We start from the raw sequence: 18,709 nt of genomic DNA on the forward strand, positions 1-18,709 counted from the left end.
AATGGTCCACAAATTTAAAACTACAACAATTCTATCTATTAGAGCTACTACGTATATCTTTTTATCAACAGATTGCGCTTGGTATTAGGTCTTTCAACAGTCGCCTGCAAGTGAACTACATTCACCGCCCTGTCGAAAGTCACCCGCGGAAGTCATCGTGTTAACGTCACTTCAGTGTCACTAGAGCTTCTGGAGCTCTCTTTTATAACATCGAGCTCTCTATTTGAGAGAGATGAAGTGCGCGAAAACTTATTTGTAGCACTGTAATCACTCTTTTCATCCGACATTTCACGAGAACTGTTGTAGTCCCTATTCTCTTCGGAATCGTTGTCGACGACATCGTTTACTTCTACTTCCAACATGTGATCGTCGTCTTTTACACCGAATGTATTAAAGCTTCTATCGTGACTAACACTTCGTATCCTATCCAAATTTTGCTCCAAAGTCTGCATATCGTCATCAACGTCAGGAGAGTCATCAAACTTCCACTTAATGTTTGAGTTAAAGTGATCTATCCCTGGGTATACTCCTATACTGTTGCTCCTGTGCCCGAAGACCGGGCATTGTCGGAACTCTCACAATTCTGGGTGTCTGCCATTGCAAGTCTTGTTGAAATTTCCTTCATCTAAGCTTAAAATTGACCGCGACCTGCCACATTCCAGTTCTGGTGCTGGTCTAAAGAGGCAGATGTCTGAATTCTTAAGTCTACATTGTCTTGAGCATGATTCGATTTGAAAAGCTGATCTATCAAACTGTCTGTAGTCTGTAGGCCCACAAACATCAAAATATCTTGGGTCATGTTTACACATACTACTTGGGCATCCTTTAAAGGATCCAGTGCACCGCAGAGGATCTCTATGGCATGCTTTTTGAATAGCATGCAGAGATGTAGATGATACCGTGCGTTCTAGTATCTCGCCCCAATATTTTTCGCCTATTCCTTCGAACTCTCCCTTCGAATGTCGTCCATCGGATGTGATTGGGGAGCCGCAACAGCCCGTTGGTTTGTCATAGTTGCCGAAAGATTTTGATCTTCGGCAGCAAATCTGTGTTAAAACAAAGTGAGATTACCAATTATGTCAAGCACCAAATAGTTAGTCTAAGAAGATGGTATTTTTATATTACTGTTTAAGGAACTATATATTTTATATAGATATGTAATATCATAACTATTAATAAGTCTTTACCTACATACTCGTATATGGTGGTACGTACGTATTTATTGAACAATTTTTTTAAGGGATTTTCAATAAATAGTGGTTTATTAAATTTAAAAGGTATATGCATGATATAACCTGCACTTATATCACTATCCTTATATATCACCATTATTACAATTTGTGGACGTTATTATGAGAGGGTGGACAATGCTATCATATGTACTAGAACTTACATAATACTGAAGTAACTCGTTGCTGATTCTTCTGAAGTGACTGTTCAAAAGCCAGTACAAGAAGGGATTCCAAAAGCTGTTGCTAAGAGCCAGCCAAGTCACAATAAAGTCTAGCGTCGGTGGAACCTGCGTTGAGAAAATTACATAAGGAAATAAAATATTACTAAAACGCATGTTTTTTTTTTGCGAAATTTCGTTACATTACAGACCTAGATTAAACTTGGAAATCGATCATGCAAATTAATTTTAAAATATCATGACCTAGCCGCGGCATAAACGCGTTGACTTAATAAAAGCTTTACTCTTTACGGCATGCATACGTAGGTACACAAATTAATTTATGATTAGATTACTTAAGGTTGACATGGGAAAGGAAATTTGTGGCAGACCAAATTGAGGTTTTTCTCCTGGGACATGTTCCAGCGACTAGATATAATATGGGTAAAGCTCATACCTTGCAACCGGTACACGCTGCTACGACCTCTTGTATAGTTGCAGGGGTGACCATTACAATGAATCCTAAAGACATCGCGGCCATGGTTCGAGACGTGCTGACGCTATGAGGTCTGGCTGGTGCTTGGATCTGCAAAAAAAATTATCAAATGGTAGCAGTCTGCAAGACTCGGACTTTCTTCTAGCTTAAGTGGCAAATGTAGCAATGTAACAGCACTAGTGATTGCAATCCGGATTATTCGAAGTTCAAAAATCCGGATTTCGGAGCGTTTGAAAATCCGTTTTAAAATTCGGATTTTGAAAAGAAAAAACCGGTTTTTCGGATTTTTTCCCACCAGTACTAATTTGCTCAAAATTAATGCTAATGCGAAATAAAAAGCGGTGCACATGAAGCGGTAACGCGGGAGAGCTATTGCCAGCCGGGCATTGCGCGTCGCGCATTCGCTCGCACCTGTATGCTTGCCCCGCGTCCGCTTTTTTTATTGGCGTAGCAGCCCAAGTAACAAAATTTGGTACTATAAAAGTCCTGAGAACGTTTTGGAGCGTGCTAATTAGTGTTCATGATTAGCACTATAATGGTGTTGTAAACGTTTACAAAACCCCAGATAGGCCCTAGTTTTATCACTGATTTATTCTATAAACATTACATAAAGGCTCTCACGGTGATAAATCAGCTCTATGGTTGAAATGTAAAAGTGACGAGAAACGCTCTTTAGTACTAAAATAGTGCTGTCTGCAACGTTTATGTCGCAATTTGGAATTATAAAAGTAACCAATGAAACATCTTTATAGTGCTATTTTGCACCGTAAACGATTCCAGTGATCTTTTTTATCATACTTGCGTCGTGGGTGCCTAAAATATTAAATAAGTTCATTCGCCATTGTTTCTTAGAGTGACATTTGTATTTAGGTAATAAAAAGGATGTAGGTACTAAAAAGCATTTGTGGACCGTTACTATGCCGGTACATTGTACTTACATGCGAAAATAATTGTATCGATAGAATCATTATGCTGCTTTCAAATTTGACAATGCGCTCTCATAATTTTCATGTTTTAATTAAATTAAAATTAATAAAATAAGGACTTGTTCCAATTGTGGCTGCTATAGTACACATAGGCTCCAGCCGTGCCGCTAATGTGCTATTATGGCAGAAAACAGCAGCCATTTTTTAAGTTACGATTTAAGTTATTTAGAAACGTACCAGGTAACTTTTATGGTACTATATAGCACTATAGAAAAACTTTCATGACTTTTAGAGAACTCTTCTAGCCTTATAGCGATGTTAAGAGAGCTTTTAAAAAGCTAAAACGTTACGTAATGGTCGTGCAAAGTCCTTTTATAGTGCAGATTGATCCTCTAATAGTGTTTACGATACTGCTACAATACTATGTACTATAAAAGTTACTTTTCATATCTCATGCTCTGAAAGTCGGTCGTTGTTGTTCTAAAAGGTGTGCAGAAAGTGATACGTTTATGCTCTAGCGCAGAAAAGTGGTGTACTCCTCTGCGTCCCCGTCCCACGAACAACTGGGTGGAAACAAAATGGAAAAATAGTGTCTTTATTTCCTCGCCTGTAACAATTGGTAATTGTTTAATTTTACTAATCCCACGTTGATCCTTTTTTTATAAAAAACGATGAAAGTAAATTGTTAAAAACAAATTATTCTTAATTTCTTTCGTTGAATTCTATTTACTCGATTTCATAAGACTCGAACCAAAAGGAATACACCAAAAATATTTTTTTAAACCTTACACTTGCGTAAATGAGCAAAGGCAGAATCTTATACAGCCACAGTTAAACGTTTGTACGATATTAAATTGGTTTTTAAAGTTATTTAGCACTATATTCATAAAAATAAAATAAAATACAAGATAAAAATTTCTTATATTATTAATTACATTGTTATTTAATATTTAAAATACTTTTATTATGTTATTGCGTGGTGCGGCTTACCAAGGTCGCGGTGCGGTCCGGTAGTCTGTGGCGGCTTTTAGAACGAAAAAGTATAAAATTAAAAAGTATGAGGCAATCCCGCTGATTTTCACACTATAATGAACAAATCATTTTAAAATTACTGCAGTTTGTTAAAAAATGTGTGTTTTCGTAAATATTGCAATCTGAATGATTTTCGCTAGGGTTTATTAATCTTCACACATGTAAAGTCTCCGATTGCAAGTAAGTCCTAAGGAAAAAAATCATGGCCGTAGGTATATTGGGTACTTCAATTACTGATTTTGCGAAATTGCCTTGTCTTGTTTGGTTTCCTCGCATTCGATATGAAAAGTAGAGTGTTTAACTCGGGTGAAAGGCACCATTTCCGTCTCGGGCTATTGGCGCTCTCACTGCGTTCGAGCGCCAAACTACCTCGACAGAAATGGGTGCCTTTCAACCCTTGGTTAACAATCTACTATTGACGCATTATTAGTGCAAAATAGGTACATAAAAGCATCAGTAAAGTCGTCTATAGTATTAAATAGTACCATAATCGCTTTTTGCATATCTATTACAGTGCAGCACTTTAAAGATTCTTTTGTATGATCCTATAAGCGTTCTAAGAGCTAAATTATAGTACTTAAAAGGTCTTTAATCTTATAGAAACAAAACGCTTTGTTAAAAACCTTTATAGTACAAGCAGTCACAATGGTTACCATTATAGGCCTACTATATCACTGTTTGGTGATAAAATGCCTTAGTTATAGAACCTTTTGTTACTTGGGAGCGTACGTATGTATTTTGTTTTTATTGTTTTTTAAAGATTTTGTTATTGGCGTAGCAGTGTACGCATTCTGTTTTTTTATTTTTAATAAAAACAACTTAATTTGATTGTTTGTTTCACTTTGCCTTTATGCCACATATTCCTTTCTTAAAATCCGGATTGAATCCGAACTTCGGATTTCGGTCAAACCAAAATCCGAAAATCCGGATTTGAAAAATGTTCACGGATTTGCAATCGCTAAACAGCACTCAACGATAGTCACACTATCAAAGACTGCGGTCACTGTCACCTATAGTAGTAACAAACAAAAAAAACTTTGTAGTAACAAAATTACATGATTTTGATATCACAATGTAAGTTCTAAGAGGCCACTCAGTCGTACCACGGCGTCATTATCTATCAGTCAGTGCCTAGTAAAGGTGACATTCGAATTCGAAATGTTGCAATATTACTGCGTCGGCGTTGATGCCGCTGCTGTACCTGTCAATGACTGATGGATTGAACGTCTAAATCTCGGCAGTAATGCTGTGGCGAACGTCACTCATTTTATCAATGACGTCGGAACAGTAATGCAGCTGCAGTTGACATCAACGTCGTTGTTGCCGCCGCTGTATCTGTCAATTTCCTTGATAAAATGAGTTGAGATGCACCGGATATTCGGTTACTATCCGGTATCCGGCCTATCCTGTCCTTTTTTTAATATCCGGCCGGTTATCGGATAGTGACTTACTATCCAGCCGGATACCGGATGTTATATATAATAGGCCTTTTCATCTGTGTCAGATGTTTTAAGCAGCATCCCGGTAACGACACTTGCGTTCGTGGCTGTATAGCCCTATGCGGGAGAGGATCCCTCGTCCACACACGCGGCAGGTGTATGCTCCCCCAGGTGGGTGGGGGTTGGAGGCCTGCTCGTGGCGCCTCAAGCGTTTTTCTTTTAAAGAGGAAAACCAGACATCGTTGTGCTTGGATTGGCCATAATGAACAACACGTCGCCACGTGGGTCGATCTTCGGCCAGTTTCTGCCATTGGTTGCATGAGATATTAAAGGCAACCATATCACGCTTGGCGCAATCTTTGTAGCGCAGCATTGGTCGCCCGACCGGTCTTTTTGCATTTGCAATCTCTCCTAGTAGGATTTGACGTGGTAAACGAGTCCGTTCCTTTCGGTATACATGCCCAAGCCACCTCAGTCGTCTCTTCTTTAGTATGGCTGTGATACTAGGAAGCTGTGCATCGCTTAGAACAGACTCGTTTGTCACGCGATCCTTCCATGTGATGCCAAGTATGCTCCGCAGACAGCGCATGTGGAAGGTGTTCAGCCGGCGTTCTTGTTTTGCGTAAGTAGTCCAGGATTCTGCTCCGTACAGAAGTGTGCTTAGGACACATGCTTGGTAAATAAGCATTTTCGTTTTTACCGTGAGATGTTTGTTGTCCCACGCCCTTGTACGGAGCCTCCCGAACGTACTGGCTGCTCTGCCGATGCGGGAGTCGATCTCCGCGTCAAGCGAGAGATTGCTCGACACAAGCGAGCCAAGGTAACAAAACTTGCTGACCACCTCGAGAGGTGCGCCGTTAAGTATGATCTTTGGCTGGGCTGAACATCCTTGCGCTAGTATGATGGTTTTCTTGGCGTTAATGGACATGGAAAAGAGGTTGCAGGCTCTTGAAAATTGGTCCATGATTGTCTGCAGCTGAGACTGACTGTGAGCGACGAACGCGGCATCGTCTGCAAAGAGAAGGCTGTCTACAAATAAGTCCTCTCTATGGCGTTTGGACTTGAGTCTCGTTAAGTTGTACATCTGACCGTCGGATCTTGTGTACAGGTGTATTCCCTGTAGGTCGTCTCCAAAAGCAGCCTTCAAGAGTACAGAAAAGAATATTCCGAAGAGAGTAGGTGCCAATACACAACCTTGTCGAACGCCTCGGCGTACGTCGAAGGGAGCAGATGTTTCGCCATTGTGGAGGATTGTGGCTTCCATACCCTCGTGGAATGATTGTACTACCTTCAGGAGCTTTGGAGGGCAACCAATACTGACAAGAACCGAGTGTAGCCCCTCTCTGCTCACAGTGTCAAAGGCCTTGTTTAGGTCGACAAAAGCTACGACCAGAGGACTCTTTTGCTCCCTACACTTTTCCTGTAACTGTCTAAGTGAAAATATCATATCGACAGTTGACCGTTGGGCCCGAAAGCCGCATTGTGCCTCTGGATATACGCGGTCAGCTAGCTTTTGTAGTTTAGCCAAGGTGGCCCTAGCAAAAGCTTTGCCGACGATGCTTAGGAGAGATATTCCACGGTAATTATTGCAATCACCGCGGTCGCCTTTGCCTTTGTAAAGAGTGACGATATTAGCATCACGCATGTCTTGAGGCACGCAGCCCTGTTCCCAACATTTGGTCAGGTTGTTGTGAAGGACGGGAAGGATGCACTTAAGCTTGACGATTTCGGTGTAAACTTCGTCTTTGCCCGGACTTTTACCGTTTTTAAGCTGTTTCACGGCCAGGTATAGTTCCTCTACGGTAGGTGCGGAATCCAACTCGTGCCAAGTATCCAGAATCGGGAGTAGTCCCACAGTTTCTGGTTGTATGTCAACTGGACAGGAGTAGAGACCGGTGTAATGTTCCACCCATCTTGCCATCTGGCGACTGCTGTTTGTAATGACAGAGCCGTCAGCTTCCTTTAGAGGGGCCGTCTTTTTTATACTAGGTCCAAGAGCTCGCTTAATGCCTTCGTAAACACCGCCTATGTTTCCTGCGTCTGCGCATGCTTGAATTCCTTGACAGAGTACTGTCCAGTATGCGTTTGCGTAGAAACGAGAGCTACGCTGGAGTGAGGCTTTCGCCTTTTTGAGCTCTTCACGTGCAGCATCGCAAGGATTAAGGCGGAAGTTTAGGAAAGCCTGCCATTTTAAGTCTATAAGGGGCAGTAAATGCTCCTCGTTTTCAAGTAACCAGTCGTGTGACTTTGTTTTCTGGTACCCAAAAACTTTTCCTGCGGTGTCTGTGAGAAGGGACTTTACTTTTTCCCATTCGACTTGCGCTGATAGGGAACTGTCCCATGCCGATATTTCGTCGTGGACTATAGCCCCAAACAACTCCACTGCCTCCAAGTCCCGGGTCTTAAAAAGATTGATCTTCTTTCGACCAAGAGGCTTGGAAGAATGAATCCTTTTTGGGACTAATCGGACTTTGGTGGAAACAAGACTATGGTCAGTGTCACAATCGGCGCTGTGGAACGTCCGTGTATGGAGCGTTTCCCGCAGGTCCCTCCTTCTGGTAAGAGCAAGGTCTAACTGATGCCAGTGTTTTGAGCGGGGATGCATCCAAGAGACTTTTCGCATCAATTTCCCTTTGAAAAAGGTATTGGTGACGCACAGTTGATATTTTGAGCAGAACTCCAACAATCGTTGTCCGTTGTCGTTTAGCTTACCGACACCATGCGCACCTAGGCAATCGGGCCAGTCAGTTTTATGCTGGCCGACCCTAGCGTTAAAGTCGCCCATAATATGAAGCCTATCGGATGGACGCACCCCGCGAACTACTTCATCGAGCTGGTCATAGAATTGGTCCTTGGCCTCGGGTTTGGAGTTGAGCGTCGGTGCGTAAGCGGAGCTCAAAGTAACGTAGCCGCTTTTTGTATTAAGACGCAAGACCATGATGCGCTCAGATACACCTACAGGTGTCTCTATTGCAACAAGAAGATGATTACGGACCGCAAATCCTACCCCATGCTCCCGTGTTTCCGAAGAACTCTTGCCCTTCCAGTAAAAAGTGTAATTAGCTTCGCGCAAAGAACCCTCATCCTCGATCCTGGTCTCCTGTAAAGCTGCAATATCGACGTTTAACCTGTTAAGTTCCGCGTCAATATTGTAAGTTTTGCGCAGATCTTGAGCACAATCAAGATTTTCACCGGTGTTCGGAAAACCTGTCCTCATTGTTCGGACATTCCATGTCGCGTAGCGCATGTAAGAAGAACTATTGTCGCTTTTAAAAGTTTTGTTTGCATTCTGAGCAGGTGGTTGGTATTACAGCGTCAACGTCCAGCTGTAAAGCTTGTGTCCCGTTCACCCAGACAAGACAAGTTAACGCTGAGGCGGATCAGTACCTTATTGGTCGAGGATTGCTCAACTTAAAGCAGGCGGTAACTGATCAGTGGATCTTCGATGGATCCTCCTACTGTCGGGAGTGGCCCCTGGCGCCCGCACATACGACGCCTATTCGTGCGGACTTATAACCGGTAACTGCCACTCCCCGTGTTCTTTCCCCCCTGCACGGCAGGTGGGCGAAGTGCCCTCTCCGCGGATGCTGCTGCGCCTGGGACAGACGGCTTTATGGCAACACGGGCTTGCCCAGAACCCGTACCACCCTCTCTCTCCTCCCCGACATATTCCACAGGAATGACGAGTCAGTACGTGTGGTGTCGGTTTGGCCGCAGGTGCCTGGCTTGCGCCTAAACGGTGGCTCCAGATCCGGGTTTAATATTAGTTTTCCTTCTTTTTTGAGCCTAGCTGTCAGCGTCTCAATCCCTTAGTCGCCTCTTACGACACCCACGGGAAGAAAGGGGGTGGTGCTATTCTCGCCCGACACCACACGGAAAACCGGATGTTAAGAAACCTTGCAAATACCTAAGTTTCCCGTATTTTATCAAGTCCATTGTCTTTAATACTCGGTAATAATGTAAAACGACAGTTAAAGATGTTTGAAGTTAATTACCGCTCTATCGAAGTAACCTTTAATGGGATTTTGTACACGGAGAATAATTATCACCGTTTCTAAATCGTCTTGATGTTGGTATTTATAACGTTTATAGGCATAAGAGTACTGTTACAAACCCTAATGCGCATTGCGAAAATACAAGTAAAATTTAGCTTCATTTTTCCTAAATTAACTATCATTGGCAACGAAATTGGGCACTCCAAAGAAAAACAAAAAGGCAGGAAAAATGGAACAATACAAAGTCGTATTCAGTTTATTGATGCAATTTGCCTTATGAAAAAATATTTATTTCTGCCCAAGAATTGGTTGCTCTTTTTCGCTACAAAACTTACAAAGATATTTATTGCTTCTAAAATAATATAATACTGTAGATCCTATTGTTTCCTTATCGTACTCACATACATTATTTAGTCCTCCCGTTTTCACAAAAGTAATAAATAAGTACATAATGCCGCAGTTTCTACGTACATATATTCACGTGATTTTAAACATTGGATGTTTAAAAAAAAATCGTGGTACGGGCATGTGATGCGGAGGGATGAAAGTCATGTGACGAGAAAGGTATTACGAATGAATGTGGAGGGAAGTACGAGAAGAGGAAAACCGAGGAAAAGGTGGATGGACTGTGTGAGAGATGATATGAAACGAACGGAAGTGAATGATGAAATGACGGGCGACAGAGAGGTGTAGAAGAGAAAGACATGCTGCGCCGACCCCAAGTGAATGGGACAAGGGCAAGAGAATGATGATGATGTTTTGAAAAAGCTCCCATAATGCAATAATAATATGTAGTTGAAGGGAAGTTATCCACCGTTTTCATCATGTACTTAATCTACTTCTCACCTATGGTCATGTGAATCTTCTACTAGCTCACCCAAACACAAAACTAACACACAAGTCCGTTTTCACTCCTCAGTATTATATTCGTGATAGATCTAGCCTAGTAAGTACTTACACTCACTCATAGGTCAGTTGTTGTAGAGGACCCCCGTAGAAAGTGATGTCAAGGGGGAGTTGACTTTATATATATGCCTTTTGTGGTGATTAACGTGTTGGCAAAGGGAGTTTAACGTGAAGCTAAACTTTGCGAAGTAATCGTCAACTTATCTACGCCCCATTCAAACGGAGCGCCACAAATGTCTCTTAAGGTGCCGTTCGGATTCAGATAGCACCAGTGTTACTGCTGCATTATTGTACCTTTAAGGGCTATCCCACACTAGCGTCTTCTGCGCTGCACTGCACTGCAAGCCGCTAGTGTGGGGCCTATCTAAATATCTTACCACTGTGACCGCATCATGACTGTCCAGAGCGCTCTTCGCGCATGGCGGCGGAATCCCGTTGGGCCTCACCGGGTCCGGCACACACTTGCTTCGGTTCTTGCTCACGTGGAACCCGGACCCGTAGCAGTACATCAGCGCCATGGTCGTCGGGAAATAGTAGGCGCAGCACGACAGGATTCTACAAGCAATGCATTTAGTAATAAGTATACATAAACACAACACTTTAGGGCGAAATGAGTTATTTATTGAGTGGTCGCAAAAAATAGCGAGTATGCAAAACACCCCTGCATTTTTACCGCAGTCAGATTTGACTTTTTGTGGCCCGACAAAGGTTAGGTTTTTGTGAAACGCATGATATTTATGCTTTCCGAGATTTAATATACGAACTACTTTAGATAGAAGTATAATACATAACTTGAGTTATCGCAATAAGTGTGTTAATAAAGTTAAAAATGTTCCATCTAGTTCATAATAATCTCTCTATTAAAATGCCAGTTCCGATCGAAATCATACCGTTCAGGAAACTAGATCAAAATTTTCATAAAAGAGTAAAAAGTTAAATGCATAAAATCCACCATGTGAAATTTTAATCCACCTGATTATCCACATGCATACAATAGTCAAAAAGTCTATTACAAAATGCATAATGTACCTGAACGCTACTCTACTGTGAAAAACATCACAGGCCATAAGCCCCGTGGAGTTGAAATAGTACCCGGAGCGAGGTAGCACCATACTAGCGAAGAGTGATACGGACAGGATCCACGTAATGCTTATCACTAACACGCAACCCTGAAAAAATAAAAAATGTAAGTAGAAAGTTTTAGGTTCCATGCAGATGTCGTTGCAAACCTTCAGATATCCAGTCACCGTCAAGCGAAGGCCTGCTTCCTGTTCTATGTTGTTTATGTCATTACAAACATACATTACAAGCGGTCGTCGCAAATAAATTACGACTGGCTTTTGAAAGTTTTCAAATGTCGGTAAATTTCTCCGTAGATTTGTTTCAAAGTCCACAAGTTATGAATGTGTTTAGACGAGACACAAAGTGGTCTTACAAAGAAAACTTTACAAAACCTAAGCCAGCTTGAACTCACAATGCAAAGAGCCTGAAAACTTTGTGGTGGAAATATGTACCTAGTAAAATAAGAAAAGTGTTTAGATGCCAAAGCCTTTTTTGAGACGGGTGATTTACACAGGAAATATGTTGTTGGTATATTTTTGAACAACATAATGCTATTTAGGTAACAAACGCGGCGTTATCCAAAATAATGAGCAAGTTTTAATATTTTCTTTTTAAAGCCCAGAGTTTTAAAATAATATCGCGACATAGCTTAACGAGGCTTAAACCGTTACTGAAATATTTAGAGCAATTGGAAACGGGTAACTTTTGTTGCTGCATACTCACAAAGACAATTTTAATAGCTCATTTTAATATATATTGTGTTTTAAAGTACAACAAGTCTTAAAATTATCTTTAAGAGGTGGGCAACAATAGAATATTTAATTTGTGAAAGTAATAAATAATTGGGTCACACCTCTACACTGCTCGTGTTTCCAAAGCTACAAATACCCCTTGATTGTAATTGCCCTGACCTTGCTTAATGCTTTTCGGCCAATTCGAGTTTTTGTTATACATTTGTTCCCGATATGATACTGGTCCGTCAGTGTCAAAAGTGACGTTTTTGGTTGAAGAAATGTCACTTTTAACACTATTGGAAACAGATCTAATAAGTAAAACTCGAAATTGCCTACTTACCAACTTCTCGCAAATGATAATGTAATATTAGGCTACAGTAAGTACTAATTTAATTTGTAACAAGCAGAAACGTCTGCGAACGATGCTATTAAGCTTAGTATAAATTTTAAAGTGGAAAAATTACTGTCTTGGGTGAGACTTGAACTCACGGCCTCTCGATCGATGCTCCAGCGCTCTGCCATCTGAGCCACCAAGACCTCAGTCATTACCATACATCGGATTCTAGGGGGCTAATTGTATGACGGGATCCCTATCCGTCATACAATTTGCCCCCTAGAATCCGATGTATGGACTCAGTACTGTCATATTGTTTCATCAAAATCCTAACGAACTTACCTTTTTACTTGAATGTTTTTGGTAGGTATTTGGATGAAGCAGAAAGAGATATCTGTCGATAGCCATACAGACTAATATAACAGCACTCTGTTGGCTTACTGCTCCCCTCAATAAGGCCTGTGAACATTCAAATGGATCAATGTATGTAATCATAGTTCATATTAATTAAAACGCGTATTATGGTCGCGTATTAAATAGCATGATAGAGTTAGACCAAGAAAAGTCTGCAGCGATTTTGATAGCCCACGCAATCCAAGTGTTATTTTAAACGTCAAACTTATATGAAATTATGACTTAAAAAATAACACTTGCACTGCGTGGGCTATCAAAACGCTGCAGACTTTTCTTGGTTTAACTCTATTAGCGTTCGTTTTTTTATTGCGGTGTCAATAAGATATGTAGGTAGAATCTCTGCTGTATCCTGTCTTGTCTTGGAGGATTTAACCAAACGGAGTAGCCATTAACAGGCGTTCCCCTCTATCGAAAATAGGCGGCCAATGGTCATACACAATGTATGGACTGACGTTTATCTGACATGGCAATTTTTACGTTACGTATACATTTGGCGTGCCCCTTCCCCGCAATAATCGGCACTGTTTTGTACAGAAAATTACTGACAATGCGTCTCCTTTTGGTTACTTATAGCCTCCAACTGTCTTGTCGTGTACGATGTACGATAAGTGCGACCGTATCCGTCATACGTCATAAAACTCATAAACATGAAAATGATGGCCATTATATTATAGCTGGTTTGTTACTGCACACCGTTGTGTGGGGACCTTGCACTTTGAGACTATGCGCTGAAACTTAGCACAGTTGATTGTTAGCTGGTCTTGAGCAGAAACAGACCGGTAGACGTTGAGAGCCACCTCTCATTTAGTGGGGGGGGAGGGGGAAAGTTCGACGCTGCCGCGCTTCACTTGGAGCAACATTTCTCTAAAACTTTACCTATTAGGGCATGTAATATATCATTTTCGGATAAATTAAGGATGAAAAATCTAGTTTTGGAACAAAAACAATGCACTGTCTAACAAAAAAAAAGCATAAAGTAGAAAAGACTGAAAAACGTATATTTGATTTTTTCATAATTACCAATTTTTTTTTAAAGTGTAGCAGGAATCTGAAAACAAAAAATACAGTCGTAAAGCTACACTTATTACGTTTAAGAAAATATATAGTTTATTATACAAAACTGTTGATAAATGTGAGATAAAAAATAATATTAAGCGTGGGTCAGAGTGATCTCAATACAAAATATTATGAATGTGGGAAAGTTACTTATAATTTGTTCTACAATCGTTTATTTTTCTTGTTTTTCGTAAATAACTCGTAAACGGTAGCCCACAGCAAAAAAATATCTTTTACGTAAATAATCTGTTTCAGATTTCTTATAAAATAAGTGCTACTTTTTTCGCTACCATCAATATTAAAAAAAATATTGAAGGGAGAAAATAAATACTTAGGTCCCCTTTTTTAGTCATTCGTAAATAACTCGTAAACGATGGCCAATAGCAAAAATTTTTTAGTACATAAATAATTTACATAAAATTTCCTACAATAAAGGTCATTCAAACTTTTTCGCTGGGATCAATATTAAAAACGATATTAAAGAGAGAAAATAAATTCTAAGGTCCCCTTTTTAAATATTGATCCCAGCGAAAAAGTTTGAATAACCTTTTTTGTAGGAAATTTTATGCTAATTATTCATGTATTAAAATATTTTTTGCTATTGGCCATCCTTTACAAGTTATTTACGAATGACTAAAAAAGGGGACCTTAGTATTTATTTTCTCACTTCAATATTTTTTTTAATATTGATCTTAGCGAAAAAACGTAGCACTTATTTTATAAGAAATCTGAAACAGATTATTTACGTAAAAGATATTTTTTTGCTGAGGGCTGCCGTTTACGAGTTATTTACGAAAAACTAAAAAAATAAACGATTGTAGAACAAATTATAAGTAACTTTCCCACATTAATAATATTTTGTATAGAGATCACTCTGACCCACGCTTAATATTATTTTTGATCTCCCATGTAACAACAGTTTTGTATAATATACTATATATTTTCTTAAACGTAATAAGTGTAGCTTTACAAATATATTTTTTGTTTTCAGATTCCTACTACACTTTAAAAAAAAATTGGTAATTATGAAAAAATCCAAGATACGTTTTTGTGTCTTTTCTACTTTATGTTTTTTTTTTTGTTAGAAAGTGCATTGTTTTGGTTCCAAAAATAAATTCCTCATCCTTAATTTATCCGAAAATGATATATCACATGCCCTAATAGGTACAGTTTTAGAGAAATGTTGCTCCAAGTGAAGCGCGGCGGCGTCGAACTTCCCCCCTCCCCCCCCACTAAATGAGACGTGGCTCTCGAGGTCTCCCGGTCTGTATCTGCTCAAGACCAGCTAAGAATCAACTGTGCCAAGTTTCAGCGCATAGTCACAAAGTGCAAGGTGTCGTGCACTAACAAACTAGCTATTAAGAAAAATATGATAATTAGGTTTGTCAGTGTCACTGCCTATCATAACTTGAAGAAAAATACAATAAAATTAATTTTGTAGTTTGTTATTGAGTTGCGCTGGTTGCTCTTTATCCTCAATTCATTAAACTTTGAAAAGTGAGAAACCCTGAGGCCTTTAAAAGACTGAGGAGAGTGGCGCGCGGCGGGAGTGGTAAGTTAAAATATAATTAGCTAAAAGTACGTTTTGTATTGGTTTTGTACCTATAAGTAGCTAAAAGATTTTATACTGTGCTATGTCCAGACCAAAAAACCTTTATTTTCAAGCAGCCGTTCTTACAAGATCACCTAGAATGTAGTACCTTTTTAAACATATTATTACGTTCACTTCTGCTTAAGGATTTTTCCAATAACTTTTGTAAACATATTCCATTCCACTACGATGTTTGAGTACCTACACATAAATATTCTGACACACTGTTACCGAAAGTGTGCGCGAGCTTGTAACCTGTAATTTCTGTTTACCTTAACCATGCTGGTTGGAAATATATACGGACAGTGATTAAACGTTATAAGATAAAACGTCATACAAAACAGTATCTAAATACGATCTAGTTCCAGCTAAAACATACAGAGTGGTCCAAATCTTGACGTCCAAAAATTAATTGCTTCACCCCGGAATTTCTTAACAAAAGTTAAAAGTTTAGAAAATCCTTAACTCGAAAACTACGAAAAATCGGCTAACATACATGGGGCATATTCTGATAGCTCACGACGTGAAGAATCAAAGAAAATTTTTGGACGTCAAGGTTTGGACCAACCTGTATTTTTATGCCGAAACCTAAAAATTAAAACCAAAATATTACTTTGCTAATCCGCGAAAAGATAACGTGCTAGTCAATCAGTGCTAACCCGTTATACTTACTTGCGTATTTTTACATGCAATTAATATTCCCACCCTCCCACCGCAAAAATAAATACGCAAATAAATATAACAAACCACCACCAAAAGAATAAAAAAAAATAAAAAAGAATAATCCTAAGAATAATTTGAGGATTATTCCCGCAAAGTAACGCCTGATTCAATTCACTATGCCGAAACCTGCCGAAACTGAAACCGAAACTTTGGTTGGATACTAAACTGTCACGTAAGCAATGACATCATTAGAATAGCATGTAAAGCCCCGAAAGTACAATAAAACGGAATCGCTCGTCAGTGGGTCGACAGGAAGGCATAAGTTGGTCGCTTGAGTTTGAGCGAGTTTGTGCTCGGTCACCGTGTACCATTACACGATAGCGCAAGCCCAGTGATGTGACATTCCTGTGAATATATCTCGAATGAGAGTATTCTCGTCTTTGCATGTTTCCTGTTTCCTACTTTATTAAAATTAAATTCAATTAGATTAAAAAATAAAAATAAAATACAACTTAATATTTTACTCTGAATAACTTAATATTTTGTCAAAAAGAACATCAAACTAGTAGCAAAAGATAAGTTTATTCCTCGAATTTTAACTTTCTCTTCTCTTACTTACTCGTAGAGATACGTGTAATTATCCTATGTCCTCTGAGTCAGATTTAGTTTTTTGAGTTTGTGAGTGCGATGAAGATTGAAGGGTTATTGTAAGTATTGTAGGTACGCGAATATTCCTGCTGTAGGCTTAACGCAGGAGCGCCGTGAAAGTATCTCGCCCGCGAGATAGTCTACCCATACTTCTCTAATTAATACAGTATGAAAAAACGTGTAAGTACCTAGTCTATATCGCGAGTGAGGCGCCCCAGTGCTAAGCCCACATCACATCACTAGTTAGACGATAGCGCAGCCCGCCATCACAAGTTTTACCAACTTTATTGTTCGCGGATCAGCGCCTACACCCCTAATAATTACTCTTCAAAAACTTGAAATGCTTTCGCATCTTCAAAAGCTTTAAAGATAAATTGCTTAAAGTTTGAAATTTATATTTATTATATTCCGATATTTTCAAGTTTGAGTATCAAAGCGTAATAATCGATTTTATCACAAGTACCTATCCCCACAAATACGCCCTTGATAAGTCAGCAGATAAAGTTTGTACATAATAAGCAGAAAATGTAATAAAAAAGTCACGGTACTGAATACTGTCCTTAGTATCCGATTACCGTTTAACTTTGCCTCTTCATTTGAAAACTTTTTTTCTGTTTCAAAGTAGCAACTTTACTCATTTTCTCTTCGTCTCTTCTTTAAATAAAGTTTTAGCAGGGACACCGTGGCCTCTACCTTGCTTTAAATGGATTAAGTAACTCTCTCAAAATTTGATGGAAAATTATTTTTCCTATTTCAACACTTTCCCTTTTTCGATTTGATTTCTCAGTTCAACCAAATCCAAAAGATCATAATAATAGCGAGGGAGCCTTTTCTAAATTGAGTTCTTACCTGTATTTGACAGAAAATTTCACCGTAGGGCCAACACTTGTAAAGCGCTGGAAGTAGGGCCACGGGAGCTACCAAGATTCCCGTGAACAAGTCGTTAAGAGCCAAGGATGTCAGCAAATACCTCGGCTGGAAAAATATCATAAATTAAGACGTGATACTTTAACTAAAGACTTAAATTTAACTGCACAAATAAGTAATTACCTGGTTTTCGATATACTTGATATACCTCCGATTGCTAAGCACGCAAATAAGAACTAGGTTTGCGAAAACTATGCCCATAGATAGAGCGAATATGAAAAAAGCTTTGACTATATCAACTGGAGCGGGAAAAGTGGTGGGCCAGCCTTTGCCGTTGAACCAGCAGGAACTGTTGACAAGAGATGGCGCTACGAGCAAGGCGCCTTTGGTCGAGTCGAACATAGTCGGCGCCTGCTCTTAGCAGCGCACAATTCTCTTGAATAAGGCATTTAGATCACATGCGCAGCACTAGTATTTATAGTTTCATCGGCGTTTATCCACTCGTCTTTCCTTTTGACAGTGCGTTTCAAATTTACATTTTATGTTTATAAGTTTATCTACAAATCTTAGTTATTTTTCCAACTCTTCATCGGCCCCTTCGCATCCGCTGTTGTCGTACCTGTAACAAACAATATTAAATTTAATAACACTTCACTTTTCTGATTCATTTAAAAAATACAATGTCAATTTAGAATACAACATCGTTATCTCGAGGCAAAATTGTAAAACATTCTCGTCACGTTGTTAAGGAAAAAGAAAACTTGATAAAATAAGGGGAAGTCTAAGATACTGAATCAATTTCACTGTCTTCCTGCCAGGATCAGTGTAATAAATTGTCTCGTCCGCTGTGGACCTGATTTAAGTTTATTTATTACTAACCTACTTGAAATATTTTCGGAAACAGTTTTCAATAATAAATAGGTTAACAAAACAAAAACCATTCCTACTATTTTCGAACAAATAAAAAGCTAATTGTTATTATTTGGGAGAGTTAGTTACTAGTAGCTTGACATACTTAACTTGTCACAAAATTAACATGTGCAATTTCACATGTTACATTTTTTGAGTTTAGAAATAGACAAACAATAATAACTACATGTGGACAAACAAAAACCACAAACATCCACAAAGTAGAAAAACATTAGACTTCCTTATT

The 18,709-nt window shown here is 39.3% G+C and overlaps 1 protein-coding gene across 1 annotated transcript; it reads right to left on the reverse strand.

Moving 5' to 3' along the window:
* Positions 1-418: 418 nt before the first annotated feature.
* On the reverse strand, positions 419-18,157 carry LOC134794310 (trace amine-associated receptor 8b). Its single transcript, XM_063766074.1, has 8 exons — positions 17,737-18,157; positions 17,536-17,661; positions 12,657-12,773; positions 11,214-11,353; positions 10,562-10,739; positions 1,848-1,976; positions 1,394-1,519; positions 419-1,046 (listed from the first exon to the last, which is right to left on the reverse strand). The coding sequence occupies exons 1-8, from the start codon at positions 17,953-17,955 to the stop codon at positions 576-578; spliced, it is 1,506 nt and encodes a 501-aa protein (XP_063622144.1). The 5' UTR covers positions 17,956-18,157; the 3' UTR covers positions 419-575.
* Between the last annotated feature and the right edge of the window lie 552 nt (positions 18,158-18,709).

This window comes from Cydia splendana, chromosome 10 (assembly GCF_910591565.1).
Source record: "Cydia splendana chromosome 10, ilCydSple1.2, whole genome shotgun sequence".
Lineage (NCBI taxonomy): Eukaryota > Metazoa > Arthropoda > Insecta > Lepidoptera > Tortricidae > Cydia > Cydia splendana.